At 54.4% G+C, this 24,453-nt stretch overlaps 1 protein-coding gene across 5 annotated transcripts in view; it reads right to left on the bottom strand.

Annotated features, from left to right (window-relative positions):
* The window catches only part of LOC106731628 (exocyst complex component 1-like), a 60,066-nt gene that overhangs the window by 8,129 nt on the left and 27,484 nt on the right, over nucleotides 1-24,453 (bottom strand). For 4 of the 5 annotated variants that reach the window (XM_089781672.1, XM_089781674.1, XM_075896647.2 and 1 more), the window contains 8 exons: nucleotides 19,844-20,071; nucleotides 18,480-18,612; nucleotides 13,987-14,096; nucleotides 11,465-11,614; nucleotides 9,514-9,607; nucleotides 2,051-2,169; nucleotides 725-835; nucleotides 384-472 (listed from right to left, as the gene is read on the bottom strand). In XM_089781672.1, coding sequence (XP_089637798.1) covers nucleotides 384-472; nucleotides 725-835; nucleotides 2,051-2,169; nucleotides 9,514-9,607; nucleotides 11,465-11,614; nucleotides 13,987-14,096; nucleotides 18,480-18,612; nucleotides 19,844-20,071 — 1,034 coding nt within the window. The remainder of the gene's footprint in view (nucleotides 1-383; nucleotides 473-724; nucleotides 836-2,050; nucleotides 2,170-9,513; nucleotides 9,608-11,464; nucleotides 11,615-13,986; nucleotides 14,097-18,479; nucleotides 18,613-19,843; nucleotides 20,072-24,453) is intronic. The other variant, XM_075896648.2, reaches the window with a different exon arrangement.

The following is a 24,453-nucleotide window of genomic DNA, read 5'->3' as shown; positions in this document are numbered from 1 at the left end:
GCGGCAGCCATGTAAATTTAAATGAAGCCGCGATTATTTAAATCACGGCTTCTTTTCCCTTTGCCGAACAAACAAATCTACATGGCTCCGTCGACGGAGCCATGTAGTCTAGACGTACCCCGAGTGCTCCATCAGCTGCTATTGGGAACAATTGCTAATAGCAGCAGTGGATGGGCCATATGCCATTGGAGGCAATCTCATCAGACCATCCCCTCCATCAGCTTAGCGTGGGCCAGGAGACCCTTGTCAGCTGCTGCTCACATGGCCTGTCGGAGTTTGTCCCCTGATAAAGGGCAGAGAGGTGAGGAATAACCAAAACCCTGGCCGGGTTCAGCCAGCTCCTTAGCCGGACACTCCCCGGGATTCCAGGCATGACAAATTACTTCTCATCCACGTACGGGGGCTTCGTCTTGGGCCAAGGAGACGTCTCGGGAAAGGCTGCGTCTGCTCCTCGCTTGCTTGCGGCGGGTGGCTGAAAGAGAACGGGGAGAAGACAGCTCATCTCGAGAGCCTTCCCTCCTCCTCCCGAGGGTAGATAAGCTTTGTGTGTCCACACAGCACAAGTAGTGATGCCTGGCGCCGCCCCGTGCACAAGCTTAGGGCTGCGGTCAGAGACGCAAAGGTAGATAAGAAATTGCTTTAGGAGACTTAAGCACTGAGTTAATTTCAGCTCTTTGCTCCCAAAGGGGTAACTCTCTTTCGGCAGGATCAGTGGTTGGCTTACCCCCAGCACCTCTTGGTCTGCGGCATCCTGGCTCAGCATGAAGAATTTCTCAATGAACCTCTGCTCCGCCACGCACAGGGGTGGCAGCTCCCTCAACACCTGCTCCAGCAGCTGCGTAGAAACAATCGGACACACGGTTCAATCCTGGCTCCCGCCTAGCAAGCCTCAGTCTTCCCTCCTGCCCCTGCAGCGTCAAGGTGTCTCCCACCAGGAAACATCAGACGCATTTAGAAGTGCCAATTACCACGCTGCATTGGCGCTCCCAGATCGGCCAGACACAGTCTCTTAATCTGGAGCAAATTTTACCCGGTTGGATCTGTAAACGGGGCGAGTGCTCAGCAGCATGGAACACATAATACTGTGGGCGGCTGCAGGCAAAGGAGGAGATTCAGGGGGAAAAAAACCCACCCAGGCAAAGGGCTGGAGGCTGAGAGAGCAGAGAATTCGCCGTGCACCCGTATAACAGATCCGGAAGGGCTGGCCCCCCCTTTCCATCTCCACTCTGGGATCGTCCTTCTCACAGAGCTGGATGAATAATGTTTGGGGGTTTTTGTTTTCCGGTTTATTGGCAATTCTCCAAAAACGATAAAACATTGTTTTAGGTTGAACTGAAAATAATTTTTTCCCCTGAATTTTTGGTAAATTGGGAAAGAATGGTGTTGACCAAAATGTTTCCATTTTTAAAAAGAATTTTTTAGTAAAAATGAAATGAAAGGCCATTTTAAAACGTCCTTTGGAACCAAAACTTTGTAACGTTTTGTTCTGAAACTGTCTAAATGAAACATTTTTAACAAAAATTAAGTGTTTTTCTTCTGATGACCAGTCGGGTGAAACCAGCTCGAAACTGACAAAGTGTTTTGGTGCCATCAAATCTGCACTTTTCATCTGAAAATGTTGGCCCTGCTCTGTGCTGTGGTGACTCTGTTCATGCCCTTGGCCCCGTCTAAAAGGCCACACCCCTGGCGTGCTCTGATAGCGAGGGGGAGGTGTCTCGATAACGCTTCTCTGGGATGCCCCCGGACGTGTCTGCCATGCAGAAGTTCAGCTCGGGTCTCAGACTCCACCCTTCCACGCAGCTCGGCTGGGAAACCCCCTCCTGGGATCTACTTGTGGGTGCCACAAACACTGAGCTAGGGTTGGAGAAGCAGCAAGTTGCCTCGTTCTCTGCGTTCACTCAAATCCTTCCTAAACAACAACCCCCCCACCCCGCCCCGTTTAAGCATGGACTGAAAAGCAGAGAGGGACGGGTGTTGGATTTCTGTGTGTTCCGTAGCCACCGTTCTAAACCACAAGTCCCCTCTTCTCCTATTAACGCGCAGTGCTTACTTTGACAACATTTCCTCTGTCCACTTCGTCCTCTTCCCTTGCACCACTGTCTGCCCGACAGAGCGCAGGGGGCTGTCTGCTCCCGCAGGCCACCTGCTTGTCTAAACCGTCCTGCAGACCTGGAACACACAGACCTGCCGGCTTTTGTATTTACCCGCGTCTCTGTACTTCTCTCCTCTCCGTGCTGTGGGCGCAGTCGCTATGGATGATCAGCGTTTTCAACCACAGAGACGATCACCTAACCCTTCCCAACCACTCACTCGGCCACCCAGGCACAAGTGATGGGAGGAGCTGGGCACCAGTTGAATTGAACCAGGTGTAGTCTGTGGGACAGCCATGCTAAAAACGTCAGGGGGACCCGGAGTGAGAATGCACAAATCTTACTGCCATGGGATGTAAACAAGGGAGTAAAAAGTTGAAGGGTTCTCCCTCCTTTTCCGCGACTTCTCTTTTCGTTTCCATTATTGTCGGCCACTCTTCACCTGTGGTCAGAAGCCTAAATTTCAGCCCCAGAGCTGCAGACCCTGGAAACCCTGGGATCTCGTGCCACGGAGAAGTCACCAACCTTGTGGTGGAGTTTCCCCAGGCTTCCAACTCCCATGGGCTGCGCTGCCAAGGAGCCAGACCTGGAGTTCATCAGAACTTCCTCAAAATCGACCTTTCTGCACAAGATCGGTTCTGCTGCACTGCAGCAAATACGTGTCGCCCGAATTCTTCTGACTGGCCCTAGCGATGGGGTTGGGCGACTTCTCTTTTCGTTTCCATTATCGTCGGCCACTCTTTGAGGCCAGGCCTGTCGGCGTGGGGGGAAAGACTGCGGTTTTCCCGGGGCTGGGTGATTTCAAAGAGCCTGACTCCTATAATCTACAGTGGAAACAGGAGTCCCAGGACCTTTACATCGCCTCCAGAGCTCTGGACAGCTTGCGCTGAGCCATGCTGAAGGGCTGCTTGGGGGAGGCGAGCCCCCTTCCCCTACTTCTGCCTGAGGACCTGCACCCCCACTTTGCCCAAGGCCTGGCAAAGTCTCTCAGCCGCCCTGTTTGAGGCAGGATATTCCTGGTTTCCTGCGCCAAGGGCTGGTGAGTCAAGTAGAGATACAGATGCTGCGAGTGGCTTCTGAGCTCTGTAAGGAATGTTATGGGAGCAGAGCTTTGATGACACATGAATTAGCTTCCCTTTGCTGCTGCAGCCTTTCCGAGGCGCCCTGGTAAATCCATGTGGAGAGCGAAGGAGAGGGGGGAAGGCGACGGGCCCCCTTCAGAGGCAGGTGGAGGCAGCAGGCTGCGAGCCCTGCAGTGGATGGGTTGCCAGGTCTCCCTGCCGTCGTGATCACACCTTTTTTCCAATGTCCCTGTGCCGCCGGGGCCTTGGGAATATGGGCCTGGAGGCAGGAGAGCTTGGACAGCCCTGTGCTGCGCCAGAGCAATTATTCCTACCCTGGGTGCGCCCTTGCTCAGCTCAGCCGGCAGCCACCGGCACTCCCCTGCCCATGTTCACACCAAAGGTGGGACAGAATCCAGATTCCCCGGCCAGGGCCACAGCAGCGGTGAGGTCACCTTGCCTCCAGGTGAGTGACACACGGCGGGTGATTCGCTGAGGCCCCATGCCAGGGACAAAGCCATCAGAGACTCCGCTGTGACCACAGTCCGTTTCCCTGAGACTGTGTCCTGCCATTATTTTAATTCCTAGCCAGTCATTACATGTGCACAGCCATTGACAAACGACGGGTGACCCACGAGAAGGAAATCACCGGCGCCATTTCCCAAAGCCGGATCGCACAGCCCTGCCGTAACTCCTAATGGATGCAGCTCTTATTTTTAATGAGACTCGATCCCTAAAGGGCTTCTTAAACAATAAAGCGAACTCCCCTCCCCCCCACATCTCTCTGTTTTTAATAGCTGCCGAGCTGCGGGCAAAGACAAGCTTTGCTTTCTGTTCCCCGCCCCCCCCCCGGCAGTAAACTCACTTGTGGGGAGCCCTCGGTTACCATGCTCAATGGAAATGGTGCTCTCTCTGCCTTCTGTACGGGTCCGGCTAATTCAGGGGCAGGGAACCTCTTTTGGGTCAGGGCCACGCACAAGTGAGAAGCAAAAAAAACCCCCAAACCCCTCCCCCAAAACAACCCTCACTGAGGTGGCCCCCAACTGAGAAGAAGAAAGATGCTCCCCACATTCCCCTCACACACCAGAGCCTAAGGGGGTCAGGCTAGTAGCGTTTGGATGCTCCAGCCCCACGGGGTCGTGGCAGGGGGCTGGGGCACCAAGGTGGGCTCCCCAGTGCTGGGGGGGAGCCCCGAGCGTTGGGGGCCGGATCCACCAGAATGTTCATCCCTCCTTAGCAGGACTCCTGCCTTGCGAGAGGAAACGGGCAGCTGCCCATCCGCGTACGTAGGCGGCGAGTCCTCTCTCCCTCTCGACGCCTCGGGATGGACAGTGCGACTCAGTGAGCCAAAGCAAAGCCCAGCTCTCCCGGGCGGGCGGGCGGGCGGCAGAATCGCAGCTGCGCAATCTTGGTGAGAGGAAGTTTCCGACAATGCCTGGTCAACTAGGATCCCCGGTGGCTCTAGTCAGCCCCTCTGAGCAGGCCGCTAACAGTGTGATCGACAGCCCAGAGGGGCTACGGAAGGTCCTCGCCTGCCCTGGCTCTGAGCAGCCCCAGCAGTGGCTGGCGTGTCCGGCTCCTAGGCGCGGGGCAGCTGAAGAGGCTCCATACACTGTCCCCGCTCCGCCAGCTGGCTCTGGGCAGCCCCCATTGGCTGGGAGCTGCAGCCAATGGGAGTGGCGAGGGTGGCACTTGTGGGCATAGGCCATGCAGAGAGCTGTCTGGCCCCTTCGCTTCGCACCCGGACATGCCAGTCGCTTCCAAGAGCCGCCTAAGGCAAGTGCTGCCCGCCCAGAGCCTGCCCCGGCGACGGCAGGAGACGCCGAGGAGATGGGGTCTAGGGTCCCCTTGGCTAGAAAGGGCGCCGGGGGAAGCTGTGGAGGGAGCCCGTTCTGCGGTGGGCCCCAAACAGAGGCAAGGCTCCGGGGAGGCAGTGCTGTGGGTCCGTGCTCCCGGAGAGGAGCGGGAAGTGTCCAGCACCCAGAGGGACTGGAAGCTTGAGCCTGGGGGTTCCCAGAAGGGTGGGGTGGCAGAGGAGCCCAGGCGGGCAGGCTGGCCACAGGCGGATGACTTTGTGCTGGCCGCTCGTGACTTGTAAGTGACATGGCGAGAGGGTGGAGACTCAAGCGGAGGCAGACGCCCACCGGGCTGGAGCGACCCTCTGTGGGGTTGCTCGTTGAGGGCAGCCCCGCCACGAGGGCACCTGCCAGAGGCGAGTCCACTCTTCTTCCACAGCCGTTAGGGCCAGGCCTGTCTCTTCCATGGCGCTACACCACTCCCGCAGCCAGGCCCGTCTCTTCCATGGCGCTACACCTCTCCCGCAGCCAGGCCTGTCTCTTCCATGGCGCTACACCACTCCCGCAGCCAGGCCTGTCTCTTCCATGGAGCTACACCACTCCCGCAGCCAGGCCTGTCTCTTCCATGGCGCTACACCACTCCCGCAGCCAGGCCCGTCTCTTCCATGGCGCTACACCTCTCCCGCAGCCAGGCCCGTCTCTTCCATGGCGCTACACCACTCCCGCAGCCAGGCCCGTCCCTTCCATGGCGCTACTCCGCTCCCGCAGCCAGGCCTGTCTCTTCCATGGCGCTACACCGCTCCCGCAGCCAGGCCCGTCCCTTCCATGGCGCTACACCGCTCCCGCAGCCAGGCCCGTCTCTTCCATGGCGCTACACCGCTCCCGCAGCCAGGCCCGTCTCTTCCATGGTGCTACACCGCTCCCGCAGCCAGGCCCGTCTCTTCCATGGCGCTACACCACTCCCACGGCCAGGCCTTGCTTTCGCTGGGAGGCCTTTGCGTGCGACGGGAATGCAAACGAGGGAGGATTGAAATGTGGCCCAGGAGCGTTCGGATGCACAGTGACTCCAGGCAATGGCGCACCGGGGGCTGGCTCGTACACGGGATGCCACAGCGACTTTGCTGACAGCCTGGGGCTAACAGGCTCTGATGTTTTTCCATTCGCCATCCAAAGCAGGAGGCCTCGGGGCGTATGTGACCAGCTCCATGCAGCCATTGACTGGGATAAAACAGAGGGGTTGATTTGCCCGAGGAGAGGAATGACATTAGATTCTGGGAAACACAGTTCCATGTAGGAACGGAATGGGCTCCTGCCACGGGCAGAATTGCCCATTGGTTGCTGTGCTGGTTGTTTTGTGCTACTGTATTGGTTACTACGGGGTATTACGACAGCCTCTCTCCCAGGCATACACAGGTAGGGTTGCCAGGTGTCCGGTATTCACCCAGACAGTCCGATAACAAACATTCAGAGAATACCGGACACCTAAGATGTTGGGTATTTTCTGAATTTTTCCCCGACCAGGAGGCGAAAATGCTGGACACCTGGCAACCCTACAAACACTCAGTGCCTGGCCTGCCCCGCTCCTCCCACCCGAAACCCCTCCTAGCTCCCTGACCCCAGCCCCCATGCTTACCTGGTTCCCCATGGCTGCAGGCCAAAAGACCTAGGGGAAGCAATGCTTCCCCTGGGTCTTAGTGCTCAACTTCTCCGCTGTTCCTATCCCTGCACTCACTCTTAAAGGGGACATGCTGTTTTAATGCTGTTTTATTTTAATTTTTTTTTTTTTTTTTTGGCTGAATAAGTCCTAGGAGTCCTTTTTTTTTTTTTTTTTTTTTTTTTTGCACTCAATGACTTTGGTCTCCCTCCCCCTTTTTTTTCCCATTCAATATAATTTTTCCCGGTGTTTTTTTTGGGGGTAGGAGTGTTCGGTATTTTTGTTCCAACCATCTGGAAACCCTATACATAGACCGGGGTGAATGCCAGAAAACGGGCATCCCAAGCACTCTGCCGCAGCCCAGCTATCCGGCAGGAGGCGAGGCACCTATGGAATATACAGGTTCCGTTTGTATATGGGTTTGTATAATATGTGTGTCCAACCCATTCCCAGAGCAGGCGGAGCCTGGGTAAAGCCTTTGATCCATGCCTCAATGTGTAGTGTTGCTAGGTGTCTGGTTTTCGCCTGGACTGTCCGTTATTCAGCTCCCCCGTCCGGTAAAAAAAACAGAAAATACCAGACATGTGAAATGTCCGGTATTTCCTGTTTCCCTCGGACGGAGCCCAGTGGGGATCACAAAATCAATCGTACCAGATCAAACCACCGGCATAACTAATCCAACAGCCAGGACCAGCTGCTTCAGAGCAAGGTGAGAAACCTTCCTGGTGGACAGACATACAATCATGTACGCCCAGGGGCGGAGGAGAATCCCTTCTCCTGTCATGCACCCCGTTCGGAGGGAAGAGGCCGGGGTGGAGGGCTGTGGGAAGCTGAGCCCAGAAATAAGGTGAACTCTGGAAGACCGTTCCCCGAGTAGGAACAGGACTGTCCGGCACAGCATCCTGGGGAGTGGAACACTGGCAGGAGCATCTTTCAGGGGCCCTGATCTGATTGTGGGAGCAGAGTCACAGGAAAGAAGCAACTTGGCTGGTAAATGTTGTGTTTTGGGGGTCGAGGAGAATGGTTTTATCGCAAGGTTCCTGTACACATGTGAATTACGCCTAGGGGCGGTCTCTGCATTGAACACTGACAGACTATATTCCTTTGTGGGTGACTGAAGGGAAAACTGAGGCAGGCACACTACTCATGATGCCGCCTGCCATAGGAGGGCACCCCAGGAAGGAGCAGCTCTGATATAATCCCTTACGAATGTTTATTCTTCCTACTGTAGCTGCAGAGATTGCATATAAACAGCACTGCCTTTCTTGAGTCCTGCTGACTTCTTGGCCTCCATAATGTCTTGTGGCAAGGAGTTCCACCGATAACGGCATTCTGTCTGAAACTGACTTCCTGCTTTGATTTCTAAATGCCTTTTCATTGTATTGAGGTCACCTTGCTCTGGTACTACAAGAGAGGGTAAATAGGAGTATCGAATTGCATGAAGAAAGTACATTATTTTATACACCTCTGTCCTCTCTCTGCTTAGAGATGCATGGGCAAGTGGTTCTGTTCATTGAGAGGGCATCAAGTCCAGTCCCCTGCACTCATGGCAGGACCAAGCACCAGTGGGTTGGGTGAAGATGGGTTAGGAAGATCCTGATTCTGGTATGTCCATTCTGGCTCACCAAAGAGCATCATGTGAGATCTCAGTTGCAAGCTGGCGTCTCCCCAGCCATCACTGCCACTGTGAAAAGCAGGGACCGACGCTCTTTCAGGAGCTACGTGTCCATTCCAGAAAATTATGTTCTCAAGAGTGTAATTTAAGAGCAGGTCACCCGATATGCCTGAGACCTGTTCCTGCAGACAGGAGGCACGGAATGTCCTCTCTCGGTCAGGGCCGTAACTTGCAGCGCTTAATTTAACACAATGGATTCGAAATCACAGGTTGAGGAATGGTTGTGAAATCAGCAGGAGAGGACCCAGGAACACACAAGCCATGGAGGGCAGATTAACCCGTCCATAGGCAAAGACAAGGAATTCTGGGGGGATTTCTAGAAGACAAAGAAGCGACCCTGGCCCCTCTCACTGGGGAAGGAAAGCTTTTCCATTCAAGGAAGTGGGGTCTCCCTGGGGTTATGAGCATGTGGGGTGAGAGAAAACTCCTTTAGACAGGAGGTTAACCTGCTAGTTCACTTTAGTCTCTGGAAAGTGCGGTTATAATTGTGTTTTATGTGCAGCTACTCACTTCCACTAGCCTTCCTTCTCACTATCGGTACAGTCAGGTGCTGTGGTAGCCAGCAAATCACTGGTCCCCAGTTGAAACTGACAAGCTGGTGGTGACTGTTCTTTTGGGAACAGCCAACCTGGTAAGTCTTAGGGATCAGGGATTGAGATGCAGGACGCTGCAGGGAACACTCGGAGGACGGGGGCCTGGTGTGGGCCAACCGGTACAGACAATGCAAGGCCTGCAAAGTCCTGGGAGCTGGCACCTGCGTTCTCAGGGGCTGGTGGTTTCAGGGAGCTGAGCCACAGCAAACATGCTGCTAAATGCAAAGCCGGCCAGTGTCTCACCGGTGCGCCACACCCAGGTGCACTGGCTTCCTTTCACCTTTGCTTGATGCCGTAAATACATAGCATGTGCATAACTTCATTTCTGGCTCTCTTGATGCCTGTGGAAATGCCTCCCTTAATTCCTACAGGGGAAGCCGCAAAGCTCCCCTTGCTCAGAAGCAAACAAACAGTGCTGAATAAACCTGCAGCAAACAGCCATACAAAGCCCACCTGGTGTGAATCAGCATATTCCTCTACAGACAAGGGAGCTTCGTCAGTCTGCATCCACTGAGCACTTGGCCCGCAGACGAAAGGGGCAAACCCACCCAAGGAACCGATAGTCCAGGAGGCAGAAAGGGGAAAACTCCTCCGTGCTCTCGGTTAACAAATCCACCCCTGTCCCGCAGAGCCGCGCCACTTACCCTCCTTGGTTCTGCCCTGCAGCAGCAGCCTGGCCAGCTCGAAAAAGGCTTTGATTTCCCTCTCGTAGAGCCGGCTCAGATTCCAGGCATAGACCTGGGAGGGGAAGGAAGGAGGGAAATGCCAGTCTGAGCCACTCCCCATCCCAGCCACCACCAGCCTGTCCGCAGCCCTGGCTTAGCTGCTCCAACGCCTAGTGAAATATGTCGCGCTCGGGGCCGTGGGGAGAGCTGAGAAGGGAAGGACCCGGCTGTGCAGCACTGACGCCCGTTCTAAAGTTGTGCCGTTCGCTGGCTACAGGGAGCAGGGTGGCTGAATGGTGAAGACTCAGGCACCTGGACTACTCTGCAGCAAGCACACGCTGCCCCTTTGCATGGGGGTGAACTCTGCTCCCAACACAGCTGCTGGCATCCTTGTTTTCAGCAAGCAGAACACTGCCACAGTCAGATTGTCACCCCAGGGACACCTGCCTTCAGAGGGCACCGCGGGCGTTCCCAGGCGAAGCAGGCTCAGAGTCGCCCTGTACTGTGATGGGGAGCCAGAGGGGGCTGCAGGGAACTGCTCCCTTAGTCTGAGCAATGAAGCAATGCCCAGCATGGTAGGAGGGGCTGAGCCGATGTGAAGCTAAAGTACTGGCCCTCACTGAACACAGAGGGGCAGGGTTCCCTGTAAGCTGGGCGCTTGTGCCGCCGTTCAGGAGAGATTTAAATGCTGCCCCGCTGATCAGCAGGGCGTCCAGTGTCCACAGCCAGCAGCATGTGTTTTGACCAGTGGTGCACATTCACACATACCTCAGTGCATGGAACAACATTTATTCCACACATGGATGAAAAAGTGTAGAGGATCATTGCTGAGGGGGCCATTACTTGTCTGGCACTCTCAGGGATCAACCCCGTGTGGCGTTCTTTTACCCCCCTTTGATGGGGGTTGTGTTGCAGGCCTGGGGATTTGATCTGGCTCTAAGATAGGGGCCTGTGCAGATCACTGTAAAACGGGGCTCACTAACCCTACTTTTGCTTGTCTACTTAGGCTGTGAGCGCCACTCCGCAGTGACTGACTGTTACGACGTGTCCACAGCCTGGCCTCATGGGGCTCTGATCTCGGCTGGGGAAATCAGAGAACGATGACTTTCCCTGAGAAGCGCCCTCGTGCAGAAAACAGGGCCTAGCTGCGAAGCAGAGCCCGAAGGCCTGCACATCAGTACGGTGCTCAAGGTAAGTGATATTTTCTCGCTTCCTTTCTCATTTCATCTCTGTATGGACACATCTACCCTAAAAAGGCCACAGCTTAGAATGTCACACTCATTTAACGCCACTTGCTACTGTCAAACTGTGACGGCGCGTTGGGGTCTCCCGCCTCCTGCACCCCTGAAAGGGCACGAACAGACTCCACCAGCCAGTAGAACAGAGGGAGTTTATTGCCTTTCCAGAATACAGCACAGCACAGATGTCACCAGGTTACAGGGCAGGCCTAGGATGCCTCAGCCCCCTTGATATGGGGTGGGGGGTCCAGCTTCTAAACCCCCCAGCCTGTTGCTGAGGCTGCTTCCTCCATTCTCCCAGACAGAAAACTAACTAACTCTCCTCCAGCCCTGCCCCCCAGCCAGGGGCGGCATCCACCTTCCTTTGTTTCTCCCCATGGGGGGTAGCTGGTCAGACAGGTTTGGAGCCCCCTTTGCATAATGACTCCTGTCACAGACAGCAGAGGTCGCCACAGCCCTAGCAAGGTATCCCCACTACGTCACACAAACACCTGCTTTAAGTGCTTATAAAATACTGTCTCTATTAAAGAGCCATTACCAATCCCCGTTAGGCTGAACTGACTCCCTCCGGGCTGGTGTCTCAAAGGATCCATCCCAATTAAAAACATCCAGCTTAATAACTAATCTGTTATTCCTCTCGTTAAGCCCCCAGTGCTGATGTGGCCCGGGGCACTTTGGAGGAGTGGCCGTACCTTTGGGAGGTCATGGAACAGGATCGGGTTGGCTTTCCTCAGCCAGGCCATGAGGGGAGCATAAGGGAGCAGGTCGTCGTGGTAGGGCCCATGGGTGGGTGAAATCAGCTTGCTGAGCTGCTGCATTTGGGCCAGGGATTGGCCACTTCCCTGAAACAGAAGCAAAAGCAAAGCAGAGCTCAGTGCAATAGTTCACGTGCTTACGAAGCAGATGGATCTCTTCTGGCTGGCTTGGGCAGGCCCGGTTCTAACGACGTTTGAGACGCCAGTAGCAACTTGGAAGAGTGATGTTAAAACCTGCTCTGGCCATGTGTCTACACCAGCGGTTCTCAAACTTTTTGGCCACTGGCCCACCCCACTCAATGCAGACCTCTCCGCGGAGCACCAGCCAACCCCCACGATGACAAAATGAGTGTGTGTGGTGGGGTGCGGGTGCAGGGTCTGGCCTAGAGCTAGAGTGCAGGAGCAGACTCGGGGTGTGGGGATCTGGCCTGGAGGTAGGGTGCAGGAGCAGGCTGGGGGTGCAGTGGTCTGGCCAGGAGGTTGGGTGCAGGAATGGGCTGGGGGTGGGGTCTAGCAAGGAGGGAGAGTGCAAGAGCAGGGTAGGGCTGTGGGCGGGTCTTGGTGGGAGGGATGTGTGAGGGGAATATGGGGAAGGGGGACGAGTGGCACTTACTTGGCCTGTGCTTCCTGCTGCTCCCAGGCTCCGCCCCCTGCTGCTCCCCTTGGCCATGATTCCAGCCAATGGGAGCAGAGAGGAAAGCCTCCAGGTGAGCAGTTTCCCGTATGTCCATTCCCCCAGCTGGGGGTACATGTATCCCTGGGGTGCACAGGGATCTTCTAGGGGTACAGCAACCCATGTAGAGATTTGCCTGATTTTACAACAGGCTACATGAACAGCGCTAGCGAAGTCAGTACAAACTAAAATTTCACACCGCTGACTTGCTGATACCGCTCTCTACACCGTGCACAGCAATGTAAGTACAGTATTAGGTCCCAGTGGATTTATTGTGTAACGATATGGTAAAAGGAGCCTGCCAGCAGTCTGTCAGTAAGAGCGCTGGGACATTTCTGTCTTTTTATGTTGGATTTGTGTAAGCAAATGGTTTGCAAGAGAGGTGAAACGTGGAGTACGCCGGACACATCAGACTCTTGAACAGGGGAGAGTGCTTTGGAACAATCGAGAGGCGCCGCAGGAGGGTACTTAGAATGCTCTCTCTGCAGGCCAACCACAAGCCGGATGGATTCTCCGCTCGGGATGGACACGGCGGCGTGAGACCAGACTCGGGATGCAGGGCTGCTCCCGACAAACGCTGCTCAGGAAGGAAGCAGCAAGGATTGTTTGGTCTTTCAGTGGGCACGAGGAGGGGCCAGATCGCTGTGCTCGTAAGAATGGGGTTTGAGTCCCAAGCAGATGGACAAAGCCAAAAGCTGAGGCGGGAGGTGATGGGTGAGGCCAGGGCCAAAGCCCAAGAGTTTCAGGCCCACGCAGGGGGCTATACCCAGAGCCATGCCACCCGAGGCTGGAGCCCTCTGACTCGGTCTGGGAAATGGGGCTTGGCTTGGCTTTGACCCTGGATCCCAGCAAGTCTAAGCCAGTCCTGGCGACCCATGAAAATGGAATCACGGCCCACACGGGGGTCCTGGCCCACAGCTGGAGAACCGCTGGTGTAAAGGTGGATTTGAAGGACTTTGGGGCTTTGCTTCCCCTCTCACGTATAAAGGAGGTGAGAAATGTGCTATTCTCCTCTCCCATCGGCCCGGCCCCCGCCTGAACAGGAGACGTCCGCTTGTTTTTTCCCTTCTTAGCAGCAGTCACACACGTCAAATGAAGGCACGAGGCATGAGAGACAACAATGAAATGACAATCAAACTGACATTAATATCCTTTCCTTTCTCAATTGCTGCAACCAGGGGCACATGCAAGGAGGGGCATCCCCCCGCCCCCCAACTCCCCAGGGCCACAGAGGCAGGGAAGAGTGAGCCCAGGGCAGTGGGGGGAGGGGCAGCAAGTGCCTTGGGAACGGGGGATGGGATGGGCGGGCACAGAATCTACCCCTCCAAAAGGGGTCAAATTTAAATTCCTGTGCACGCCCTGGACCGCAGCTCTTGTGATGTGATCATGTCATGTGTTTCCAGAGGACGTAGAGTCCTACAGGCCAAGTGGGACCCACATTTCTCATGTCTATAGGAACTCAGGAAAAAACCCACTTCTTTAGAATAAATGTTGTCCAGGGTTAAACCTTTTTTGCATTTGGCTGCGGCCAAAGACAGCAGTGTGGGAGGGTCGTTCTCCAAACAGGCAAATGTGTGCAACACCCCCCTCCGCTGTAAAAGAGTCACCCCAGAGTCAGTTTGCTGAGGTGTGTCTAAACAGGGGCAGGGTAGGGCAAGGTTTTCTTGTAACCTTTTCTGTGCCAAGTTTTAAGTAGCACTTACTGTACCTCCAAACTTGCAGTGCCTGAATGTTGCTTGCTTGCAGAATTGACCAGCTGCCACAGCAGGGCTGGGAGTGAACCTACCTGCCGTTCAAAGAGGCTTGTAATATGGCTGATGAAATTGTTCTCAAAGTTCTGCTTCAGCGTTTCAAACATGATCAGCTGCTCCGCGATGGCCTGCAGCTTCCGGTAACCTTGCGTGAAGGAGGAGAAGGCCGACATCAGGAGAGGCGGCTCGTGTGGTGTTGTGCCCAACGACGCACATCAGGCCTCAACGTGACAGATATGCCAGGTCTCAAAGACGCACACTGTTGGAAAACTACTCTCCTCCCAGCCTACCAGGAGTGGGACGGTCCCTGCGGCACTAACCCAATAAGGACCACGCTGGAGTTTAAAAAACTGTGCATGCCTAGCTGGCCACCTTCATGTGCAAATAGCCAGTGTGTGTAGGACGCCATCCCTGCCCCTACATGCACAAATTAAGCGTCTCACTGCACCCGGGAAATGAGACCCACAATGGGTTCGTCTAAGGAGCAAATAATTCCCCAAGACTCCTATAAATACAACTGGTCTGCCCCTCTGCTCTGCGTTAATAACAAGCTTCTTTGCCTTGTATATTAAAAATGTACACACTTGGACTGAAGTGGAGATGAACGTAGGAGATAGCTGTGTAGAGAGTCTCTGGGTTAAGCTAAAAGGGGTAAAAAATGAGGGTGATATCATGCTAGGAGTCTACTACAGGCCACCTAGCCAGGTGGAAGAGGTGGATGAGGCCTTTTTTAAACAATTAACAAAACTATCCAAAGCCCAAGATTTGGTGGTGATGGGGGACTTCAACTATCCAGACATATGTTGGGAAACTAACACAGCGAGGCACAGGCTATCCAATAAGTTTCTGGACTGCATTGGAGACAACTTTCTGTTTCAGAAGGTTGAAAAAGCTACCAGAGGAGAAGCTGTTCTGGATTTGGTTTTAACAAATAGGGAGGAACTAGTTGAGAACTTGAAAGTGGAAGACAGTATAGGGGACAGTGATCACGAAATAATAGAGTTCATGATCTTAAGGAAAGGTAGAAGGGAGACCAGCACAATTGAGGTTATGGATTTCAGGAAGGCAGATTTTGATAAGCTCAGAGAACTTGTAGTTAAGGTCCCATGGGAAGCAAGACTGAAGGGAAAAACAACTGAGGAGAGTTGGAAGTATTTCAAAGGGACGTTGTTAAGGGCCCAAAAGCAAACAATTCCGCTGTGTAGGAAAGATAGAAAATATGGCAAAAGACCAGCTTGGCTTAACAAGGAGATCTTGCATGATCTCAAAATAAAAAAGGAGTCATATAAAAAATGGAAACTAGGACAACTAACAAAGGATGAATATAGGCAAGCAACACGGGAATGCAGGGGCAAGATTAGAAAGGCAAAGGCACAAAATGAGATCAAACTAGCTACAGGCATAAAGGGAAACAAGAAGACCTTTTATAAATACATTAAAAGCAAGAGGAAGACCAAGGACAGGGTAGGCCCACTGCTTAGCAAGGAGGGAGAAGCAGTAACAGGGAACTTGGAAATGGCGGAGATGCTCAATGACTTCTTTGTTTCGGTCTTCACCGAGAAATCTGGAGGTGTGCCTAACGTAGTGAATACAAGCAGAGAGAGGGTAAGTTTAGAAGATAGGATACACAAAGAACAAGTTAAAAATCACTTAGGAAAGTTAGATGTCAGCAAGTCACCAGGTCCTGATGAAATGCATCCCAGGATACTCAAGGAGCTGATAGAGGAGGTATCTGAGCCTTTAGCTATGATCTTTGAAAAATCATGGCAGACAGGGGAGATTCCAGAAGACTGGAGAAGGGCAAATATTGTGCCCATCTATAAAAAGGGGAATAAGAACAACCCAGGAAATTATAGACCGGTCAGTTTAACGTCTGTCCCAGGGAAGATAATGGAGCAGGTAATTAAGGAAATCATATGCAAACACTTGGAAGGTAATAAAGTGATAGGGAATAGCCAGCATGGGTTTGTGAAGAACAAGTCATGCCAAACTAATCTGATAGCTTTCTTTGATAAGATAACGAGCCTTGTGGATAAGGGAGAAGCGGTGGATGTCATATACCTAGACTTTAGTAAGGCATTTGATACGGTCTCGCATGATATTCTTATTGATAAACTAGGCAAATATAACTTAGATAGGGCCACGATAAGGTGGGTGCATAATTGGCTGGATAACCGTAGTCAGAGAGTTGTTGTTAATGGTTCTAAATCCTGCTGGAAAGGGATAACAAGTGGAGTTCCTCAAGGGTCTGTTTTGGGACCCGTACTGTTCAATATCTTCATCAATGATGTAGATATTGGGATAGAGAGTACTCTTATTAAGTTTGCAGATGATACCAAACTGGGTGGGGTTGCGACTTCTTTGGAGGATAGGGACATAATTCAAAATGACCTTAGCAAGTTAGAGAAATGGTCAGAGGTAAACAGGATGAGGTTTAATAAAGAGAAATGCAAAGTGCTCCACTTAGGAAGGAACAATCAGTTCCATACATACAAGATGGGAAGCGACTGTCTAGGAAGGAGCATGGCGGAAAGGGATCTAGGGGTCATAGTGGACCACAAGTTGAATATGAGTCAACAGTGTGATGCTGTTGCAAAAAAAGCAAATATGATTCTAGGTTGTATCAACAGGTGTGTTGTAAGCAAAACTCGTGAAGTCATTCTGCCGCTCTATTCTGCACTAGTTAGGCCTCAGCTGGAGTACTGTGTCCAGTTCTGGGCGCCACATTTCAAGAAAGATGTGGAGAAATTGGAAAGGGTACAGAGAAGAGCGACAAGAATGATTAAAGGTCTAGAGAACATGACCTATGAAGCCAGGCTTCATGAACTGGGCTTGTTTAGTTTGGAAAAAAGAAGATTAAGGGGGGACATGATAGCGGTTTTCAAATATCTAAAAGGGTGTCACAAGGAGGAAGGAGAAAATTTGTTCCTCTTGGTTTCTGAGGACAGGACAAGGAGTAATGGGCTTAAAGTGCAGCAGGGGAGGTTTAGATTGGACATTAGGAAAAAATTCCTAACTGTCAGGGTGGTCAAATATTGGAATAAATTGCCAAGGGAGGTGGTGGAATCTCCCTCTCTGGAGATATTTAAGAACAGGTTAGATAGACATCTGTCAGGGATGGTGTAGACGGAGCTTGATCCTGCCTTGAGGGCGGGGGGCTGGACTCGATGACCTCTCGAGGTCCCTTCCAGTCCTATTATTCTATGATTCTATGATTCTTCATAAGAGCAGGGAAGCAGCCAGCATATGGCTAGCTCCTGGCTGCGCACTGTTTCCAGAGTGTAGGGAAAAGGCTGCCTAAGTTTAACCTGAGCTTGCTCTAGCAATGCTTTCTCCTAATACAGTTTGAACCTCTCAAATTCCAGACCACTCTCGTCCAGAAACAGCCGTTGTCTGGAATGATGGTAGTTAGCCCGGTGTCCGCTTTTCATAGGTGTGGCCAACTTTCCCATGGTCCCATACAGTTTGTTTACCGCCCCTGTCCTGGCTCTCAGTGTTCGGGCTGGTATTTAGCTCTAATTTACCCCTGAATGTCTTCTCAGAGCCCAGCAAGCAGGGGCAGTGCTGGTGATGCTGCTACACAATATTCACCTTTGGGGGTCCAGAAAATTCTCTCGTTTGGAACTGGTCAGGTCCCGAGGGTGCTGGATTAGAGAGGTTCAACCTGTATAGACTGAGAGCGGGCTGGCTGATTCTATGGCCTGGAGGAGTCCTTTCTTCGTGAGTGGGGCTCGCCTTGTGATCCCGACCTGTTCCACAGCTGGGAAGACAGCAACAGGCGACCCCAGAGGGTGCTTGTTAGGTCTGTCTGAGGGCCTTAGCAGGATGACCTGCAGCATGGCTCCTAGAGAAACAGTACCTCTTGCAAGTAGCTCCCCTAGCTAACGGCCAGCACTAACACCAGCCACTGGCAGGAGACGGGATGCTGGGCTAGAGGGGCCACGTGCCTGACCCCGTGTGGCCATTTGTATGTTCTAACCGTGGACCCTCACTGTGCTAGCCTGGAGCCAGCTCTCCTGGGCATCAGCCCTGGGCCACCGAGAAGGTCAGCCCGCAAGCCGGAAGTCAGGGTTCCCGGGAGCGGAATGCCACCGACTGCTCGCCCAAGGAGATGACTGTGGCCAGAGCTGCGAGGCTGGAGGGTGTGCGGCGCTGGCACGTGCTGCGGTAAGCAGGAAAGCAGGACCGGCGTCCCTTACCCCAGAACATGAGGGAGGCGAGGCCCCGGCGCATGGCACTGCGGATGGGGCTGGAGGAGAACAGACAAACCTGGAAGCAGTGGAAAGGTCAGGTCAAAGGGAGCCAGATCTGTGTGGGCGAAGGCCGAGCCCCGAGGGCCTGGAGGAACATGAAAACTGACTCCGGGATCTCCTGCTCCACGTTCCTCCCCGGATTTTGCACCAGGTAAGTGCAAGACTCTAGGGCCTGAAGGCGAGGGCTCGGAGGACCTCCCAGGTCGGACAATCCAGTGCTGCACTCGGGGGCAGCCGTGGGGGAGACGAGGCAGATCGCTCCTACTCCTACTCACCGGGCTGTACCGGGACGTTCATGCAGCTGGCGAGAGCGCCCGCGGCTGCAATGCAGGCCGTCACTTTGCTGGGGCTGGAGAGGTCGCCCCGGCTGAGCGCCTGGCGGTGCTCCTCACTAAGGTCCAGGTTACTCTGATCAAAACCCAAGGGAGCTGAGTTAATGCACGGTGCCCCCCTGCCCTTTCCGCGGCTCAGCTTGATGTCCCGTACCCAGGCAGGATGGGTGCTCTCTGCTTTCATTGGCAGGATGCTACGGGAAGCTGCCAGGCTGCATTCCCCGTCAATACACCATGCAGCCGAGCCCCCTTCAAACAGAATGGTCAGCAGCATAGAAACGGCAGCGCTTGGGATCCCGACACAGGAGAGACCCAGGGCTCCGCGGTGCTAGGGGTTGGCCAAACACATAACATGCAGGCAGGCCCTGCCCCAGGCGATGTCAAGTTGAGAGGGTTGTGGGCACCCAGGGCCCCTATTTTAGCACCCGGCAGCGGTGCAGAACCCTCACGCCAGCGTTCTCGCTCCCCTCTGAGTCACATGCTTATCGGTCGCGGGGAGGCAGCGCAATCCTGGAAGCGGATTGGCTGGTGAGAACAATTTCAGGCAAATGTGGTCCAGGGGCAAAAAGTTGAACCTTTCGCTACCTTCCCCCCCCCCCCACCATGGCCCCTGCTGATTGGAGCTGCGCCCCGGCTGCAGTGACCGTTAATGCTGCAGCTATGGCCATGCCCGAAAGGGGCCCCGAGCACCTCGGTCGCTACTGATAAAGCACTGGTTTTGTTGTGAAACCACATGCCACTCGGTGCTCCTCTCCGCCTCCTGCTTAGCCAGCGGCACGGCACACCCCGCCCCGCCCGGCTGTTCCCCTGCGTCGTCACGCCACCCCCGCTGCCTCAGGCCCACCCCCACTGCTCTTTTTCAGCCTCCACCATGTGCCCATCTCCATTGTATCTAGGCCTCAAAGGAGTGCCCAGTTCTCTCTGGGAGCCCTGTAGAGGCAAGTGACTGACTTCGGCTGCTCTGGATCAGGGTCCCTAGTTCCCTTGGGGGAAGCTGTCCCCCGACTTCAGTGGGTCATAGATCACAGAACACTAGAAGTGGAAGGGGCCTTGAGAGGCCATCGAGTCCAGTCCCCTGCCCTCACAGCAGGATCCAGCACTGTCTAGCCCATCCCTGACAGGTGTCTGTCCAACCTGCTCTGAAATATCTCCAGGGATGGAGATTCCACAGCCTCCCTGGGCAATTTATCCCAGTGTTTAACCACCCTGAGAGGCAGGAGGTTTTTCCTCATGTCCAACCTAAACCTCCCTTGCTGCAACTTAATCCCATTAAGCCCACACATCGGTCCTTCTAGGACGGCACCTACCGTGAGGAAGAGAATCTCGCCCATCAGCTTCTCGTGGTTGGAGTCAATGCGGTGCAGCAAGGAGTTCCCCTGCTGGATGTGATCCATCTGCTGCTTCACGCTCCCCAGCAGCTCCTCGTAAATCTGCAAGGTCCCCTCCACTTTAGCAACCTCTACTAGGGCTTGGTCAATGGAGTCCATCAGCAGCGTCACCTGCTTCTCGGACGAGATGATGGCCTGGAGATTGGCCTGGGGCCAAGAGAAGCAGAGAGCTCGGATGCAGCACGATGCCTGGGCCGTGGTGGGTGCTGTGGTTAGGCTCCCATCCCCATGGGTGCTAGGATCAACCACGGGGCCTTCGGTGAGAGAGCCACCAGGTCTCCACCACGCCGGCCAAAACGGTGACTGGTGTCCACCACTAGAGGGAGACATCGCCACACGCACCGAGTCGTAGCTCACAGAACACTAGAACTGGAAGGGCCCTCGAGAGTCATCGAATCCAGTCCCCTGCCTCGCGGCAGGACCCAGCACCGTCTAGACCATCCCTGACAGGTGTCTGTCCAACCTGCTCTGCAATATCTCCAGGGATGGAGATTCCACAGCCCCCCTAAGTAACTTATTCAGAGTTTAGCCGCCCTGACAGGTAGGAAGTCAGTGTATCCGGTTCATACCTAGCTAAGATACAAAGCTTCTGGGTTAGTGCCTTCGCAGCAAGGTTTCTGGAGGCGATGCCATGCCGTAGGCTTCTGCTGTGTGCCCGGCAAGGTTCTGAGGGTCAGACATGCCCACGGTGCCAGCTCAGACCATGAGGCCATCTCCCGCAAAGACAAAAGGCTTCCCTAGATGCAGCCTTTAGTGGTATTATGCCAGGGAAGCATTGCATGCTGGGTGTGAGGGGAGCACGCTCCTTGTGTGTGCAGACAGGAAGCCAAGCACCACTGTATTTTGCAGTCTGCACCTCCCTTCCCGCTCTCAGGAATTCTCCTGCAGCCTTCAGAAGGGCTGCCGGAGGAAATCCAAGATAGAAGGTCACCGGCAGGGCTGTCTCAGTCGGCGTGCTGTGAGATTTTACGGACCTGTGAAAGAGCTCAACGTTTTGTCGTCTTCACGTTGTCTAAGGGTCATATCCTGGTCCAACAGCCCAGCGGGGACAGCCAGGAATTGAGAGCAGCCGTGAACAAACCTTCCTCCTCCACCATGGAGACGTTCCACTCGTGTAAATCCTGGTATGGCTGTGGCCAGCGCGCGCGCATGCATGCACGCATGCACACACACGCACACAATATCCTGGTATGGCCGTGTCCAACACACACACACACACTATCCTGGTACGGCCATCACACACACACGCGCGCACACACACACGCGCGCACACACACACACACACACACACACACACACACACACACACACACTATCCTGGTACGGCCGTGTCCAACACACACACACTATCCTGGTAGGGCATCACACACACACACACACACACACACACACACACACACAATATCCTGGTATGGCCGTGTCCAACACACACACACTATCCTGGTAGGGCCATCACACACACACACACACACACACAATATCCTGGTATGGCCGTGTCCAACACACACACACTATCCTGGTAGGGCCATCACACACACACACACACACACAATATCCTGGTATGGCCGTGTCCCGCGCACACGCACACACACATGCACATGCGCGGTCTCAGCCTCCCCACCGCAAGGCACACAACGGAAGGCTCCATGCTGCTTTCTCTCCAGCCTTCTGCTTCCCAGCACAGCCCTCAGAGTCTCATGCACGGGCTGCTGCCCCAGAGAGGATGGAGAGCAGGAGGCCCTGCAAGAGCCCCAGTCACAACCAGTCCAAGGAGGAAACAGGAAAAAGCAACTTCACTCAGGCAGCTGCAGCACTCCAGAGACTCCTCGAGGAGACGCCACCCAGAGCGGAAGAACGACGGGTGCAGGAGGGCTGGTGATGGCGCCTGGTTTTCCTACATGGCCACGGGTGCTCTGCTACCTCCTGCTCCTTGTGGGGGAACACCCGGGGGGAAGCAGCAGTGACTGGCCTCGCTGTACGTGCCAGAGCTCTAGTTCCCCTCCACTTGCCGACGGGGAGAGGGGACTGAGGGGCACCACATGACCCCATGGCCAGTTCTCAACGCCCCACTTTTCTGGGGTCCCACCAAAGTGTCTGAGCCAGGCCGTCGTGAGGAGGCAAATTCCCAGCCGGTGGCCAGCGCGCACACTGCTTCCCATGTGCATGTTCTGAGGGTGGAATTCCCAAGCAGGTAGCTCAGGTGTGGTGAGCACCGATAAACAGGAACCCGCTTAGCCTGGGGAGGTCTCAGACATTGGCTTTGACAGGCCAGGGAGCGGTAATTGCTTGTTAATCATCCCTGACAGGGCCTAGTAGAGATTAACTGGTCGCTGCGAGGAAACAACCTCTCCGTGTTGCGCGGCCGCCCTCGAGGCTCAGATTGGCCTCACGGCAGCGGCTCCGGGCTCTGCTCCGCAAGGTTCCAACTGACATTTTGTATTTTAGGAAGTGATACTAAATTATGGCCATAAACCTCCCGCGAGCCTGTCGCTGCCGTCCCTTCTGATGTTCTTATTAGGGCTTTCTGGAGCCTGGGGACTTCGCCTTTAGCAAAGCGGCACCAATCAAGCTGGCAGGGACAGGTCTCGAGTGAATTACTGCACCGGCTGTGACAGTAACTCAGGGGCGTGAGATGTCTCTGGAACGCCGGTGGATTTAAGAACGAGCTGGCGGTCGGAGTGTGCTCTAGGGGAGCCGGGTAGGCCCGGGCGTGCCAGACTCCACAAATCCAACGGCCGCTGTATCGCTCGCCACACAACGTTAGCGGCGCTTTGCTGGCGGTTGTGAAGCGCTCTGAGGTCGCTAGCTGGATGGAGCCGCCTCAGAATGAAGCGGGGGACATTGCTACGCTGTAGGAAATACGAGCAGATTGGGGCGGAGCTCCGGCCTCGCCTCGGAGGTCCTGCATTTCTAGAGGGGCAGCGTTTGCCTCACAGGCTCGCTGTGGCCCTCTCCTCGGCCTCTCGCCCTTTAGGCTGTGGCTCTGGCCTTCGGACTGAGCTGTCCTCACCGTAGGCCAGTCGAACGTGCTTGGGCTGAGCGCCTCTTTAGTCCCAAGCTCCCCCTTCCGGGCTGGCCTCCCTAGTGTGCAGAGCGGGCTGGGGGAATCCGGGACCGGCTGCTCCAGGTTCCGGCCCAGGGACCCTACTGGCAGTGATTCCTCCACCCTCACAGCTGCGGCTTTTCTCAGAGCCACTTCCCCCACCAGCTCCTCCCAGCTCCTCTCCACTCTCCGTCCGTGGCCTGCTGGGATGCTCTGAAGGGGGGAAGCCCTTTCAGCTAGCCCCAGTGGGTCCTTCGTGGGCTGCGGGTGCTCTGATTAGCCTGCTGCTTCTGGCTAGTTCTTAACTGGCCCCAGGTTCTTCCTGACGGCGCTGCAGCAGCCTCTGCCCTGGCTACTGGGGAAGGAGAACTCTTCGCCCAGCATCTCTCCCTTCCGCCCGACTGCAGGAGCCAGCCGGCCTGGCTCTGTCACAAAGCGCATGACTCATGTCACGTAATAGTGACATTGACTGATAATGCAACGTTTATATTCATCAACAGTATTAATTGGTGTTAATAATTATTTACCAATTAATGGCCCTTTTCAATCATGCCCTCTGCAGCATCTTTCATTTCCAAGAACCTAACCGACAGTTATTCTCCTCGCAGGGTAGGCATTGCTAGCCCTCGTTTACAGATGGGGCGACTGAGTCACAGAGGGGTTACGTGACTTGCCTGGGGCATGCGGATGTTTGCTGCTGTTAGAAACAGGCCTGAAGAATTCTGCTTCCTTTATCTCAGGTCTGCCAACCGGAGCACAGAGCAGGCATGCTGCTATGAAGCGGCAAAGAAACTCAAGCTCGGAACCGAGCGAACCCAAAGCGAGACGGATGGAGGAGTTTGTGGGGTCTGGTAAGTGTTTGGTTATTTTGTCTGTTGTTTGTTTGAGTTATTTAACTATAAAATTCAGCGGACCGAGAAATATTGCTGCATTGTGTTCTACACGGGCATCTCGTCACGTTCCCTCCTGCACTCAGACCTGGGATGTCTTCCAGGGAAATGTACTTCAAATGTACATACAGGAACATAAATTAACGGAATGAGTCCTACCAGATTCCTCTTTCCTCCAGGCAGCCCCTCCTCTTCTATCAGTTTCTCATTGTCAATCATTCCCTTGTTCTCTCACATAGTATCTCTCCCCTTAGCCTCCCCCCCCAATTCCACTGTCTTTTCTGCTCCCTCCAGGCAGCCTTCCCACTCTCCATGGCCCTCAGGCCTGGTCTTCATTGGGTTCTTACCTCAGGGAAGTTCACACCCGCTAGTACCCCCCTGGTAAAAATACACCTTCTATTGAACAGTGAAAGCAAGGCCCGAGAGCCCCTACCTCTTCCCTCTCCTGCCCCACAGATCTCCGTCAGCCCTGGCTCTGCTCTCCCGTTTTACCCCCTCCTCTCCCCTCGGACATTACAACCTCACTTTGCTTTCTTGCCTCCCCTTCTCCCTGGCGGGGCTGCTGCTGGTGAGTGTCTGTCTCCCTCTTCCTTGCC

This window comes from Pelodiscus sinensis, chromosome 13 (genome assembly GCF_052426305.1).
Source record: "Pelodiscus sinensis isolate ZL-2025 chromosome 13, ASM5242630v1, whole genome shotgun sequence".
In the NCBI taxonomy this organism is placed as follows: Eukaryota; Metazoa; Chordata; order Testudines; family Trionychidae; genus Pelodiscus; species Pelodiscus sinensis.
The sequence above is the reverse complement of the archived record's forward strand: the minus strand, read 5'-3'. Positions and strand labels throughout refer to the sequence as shown.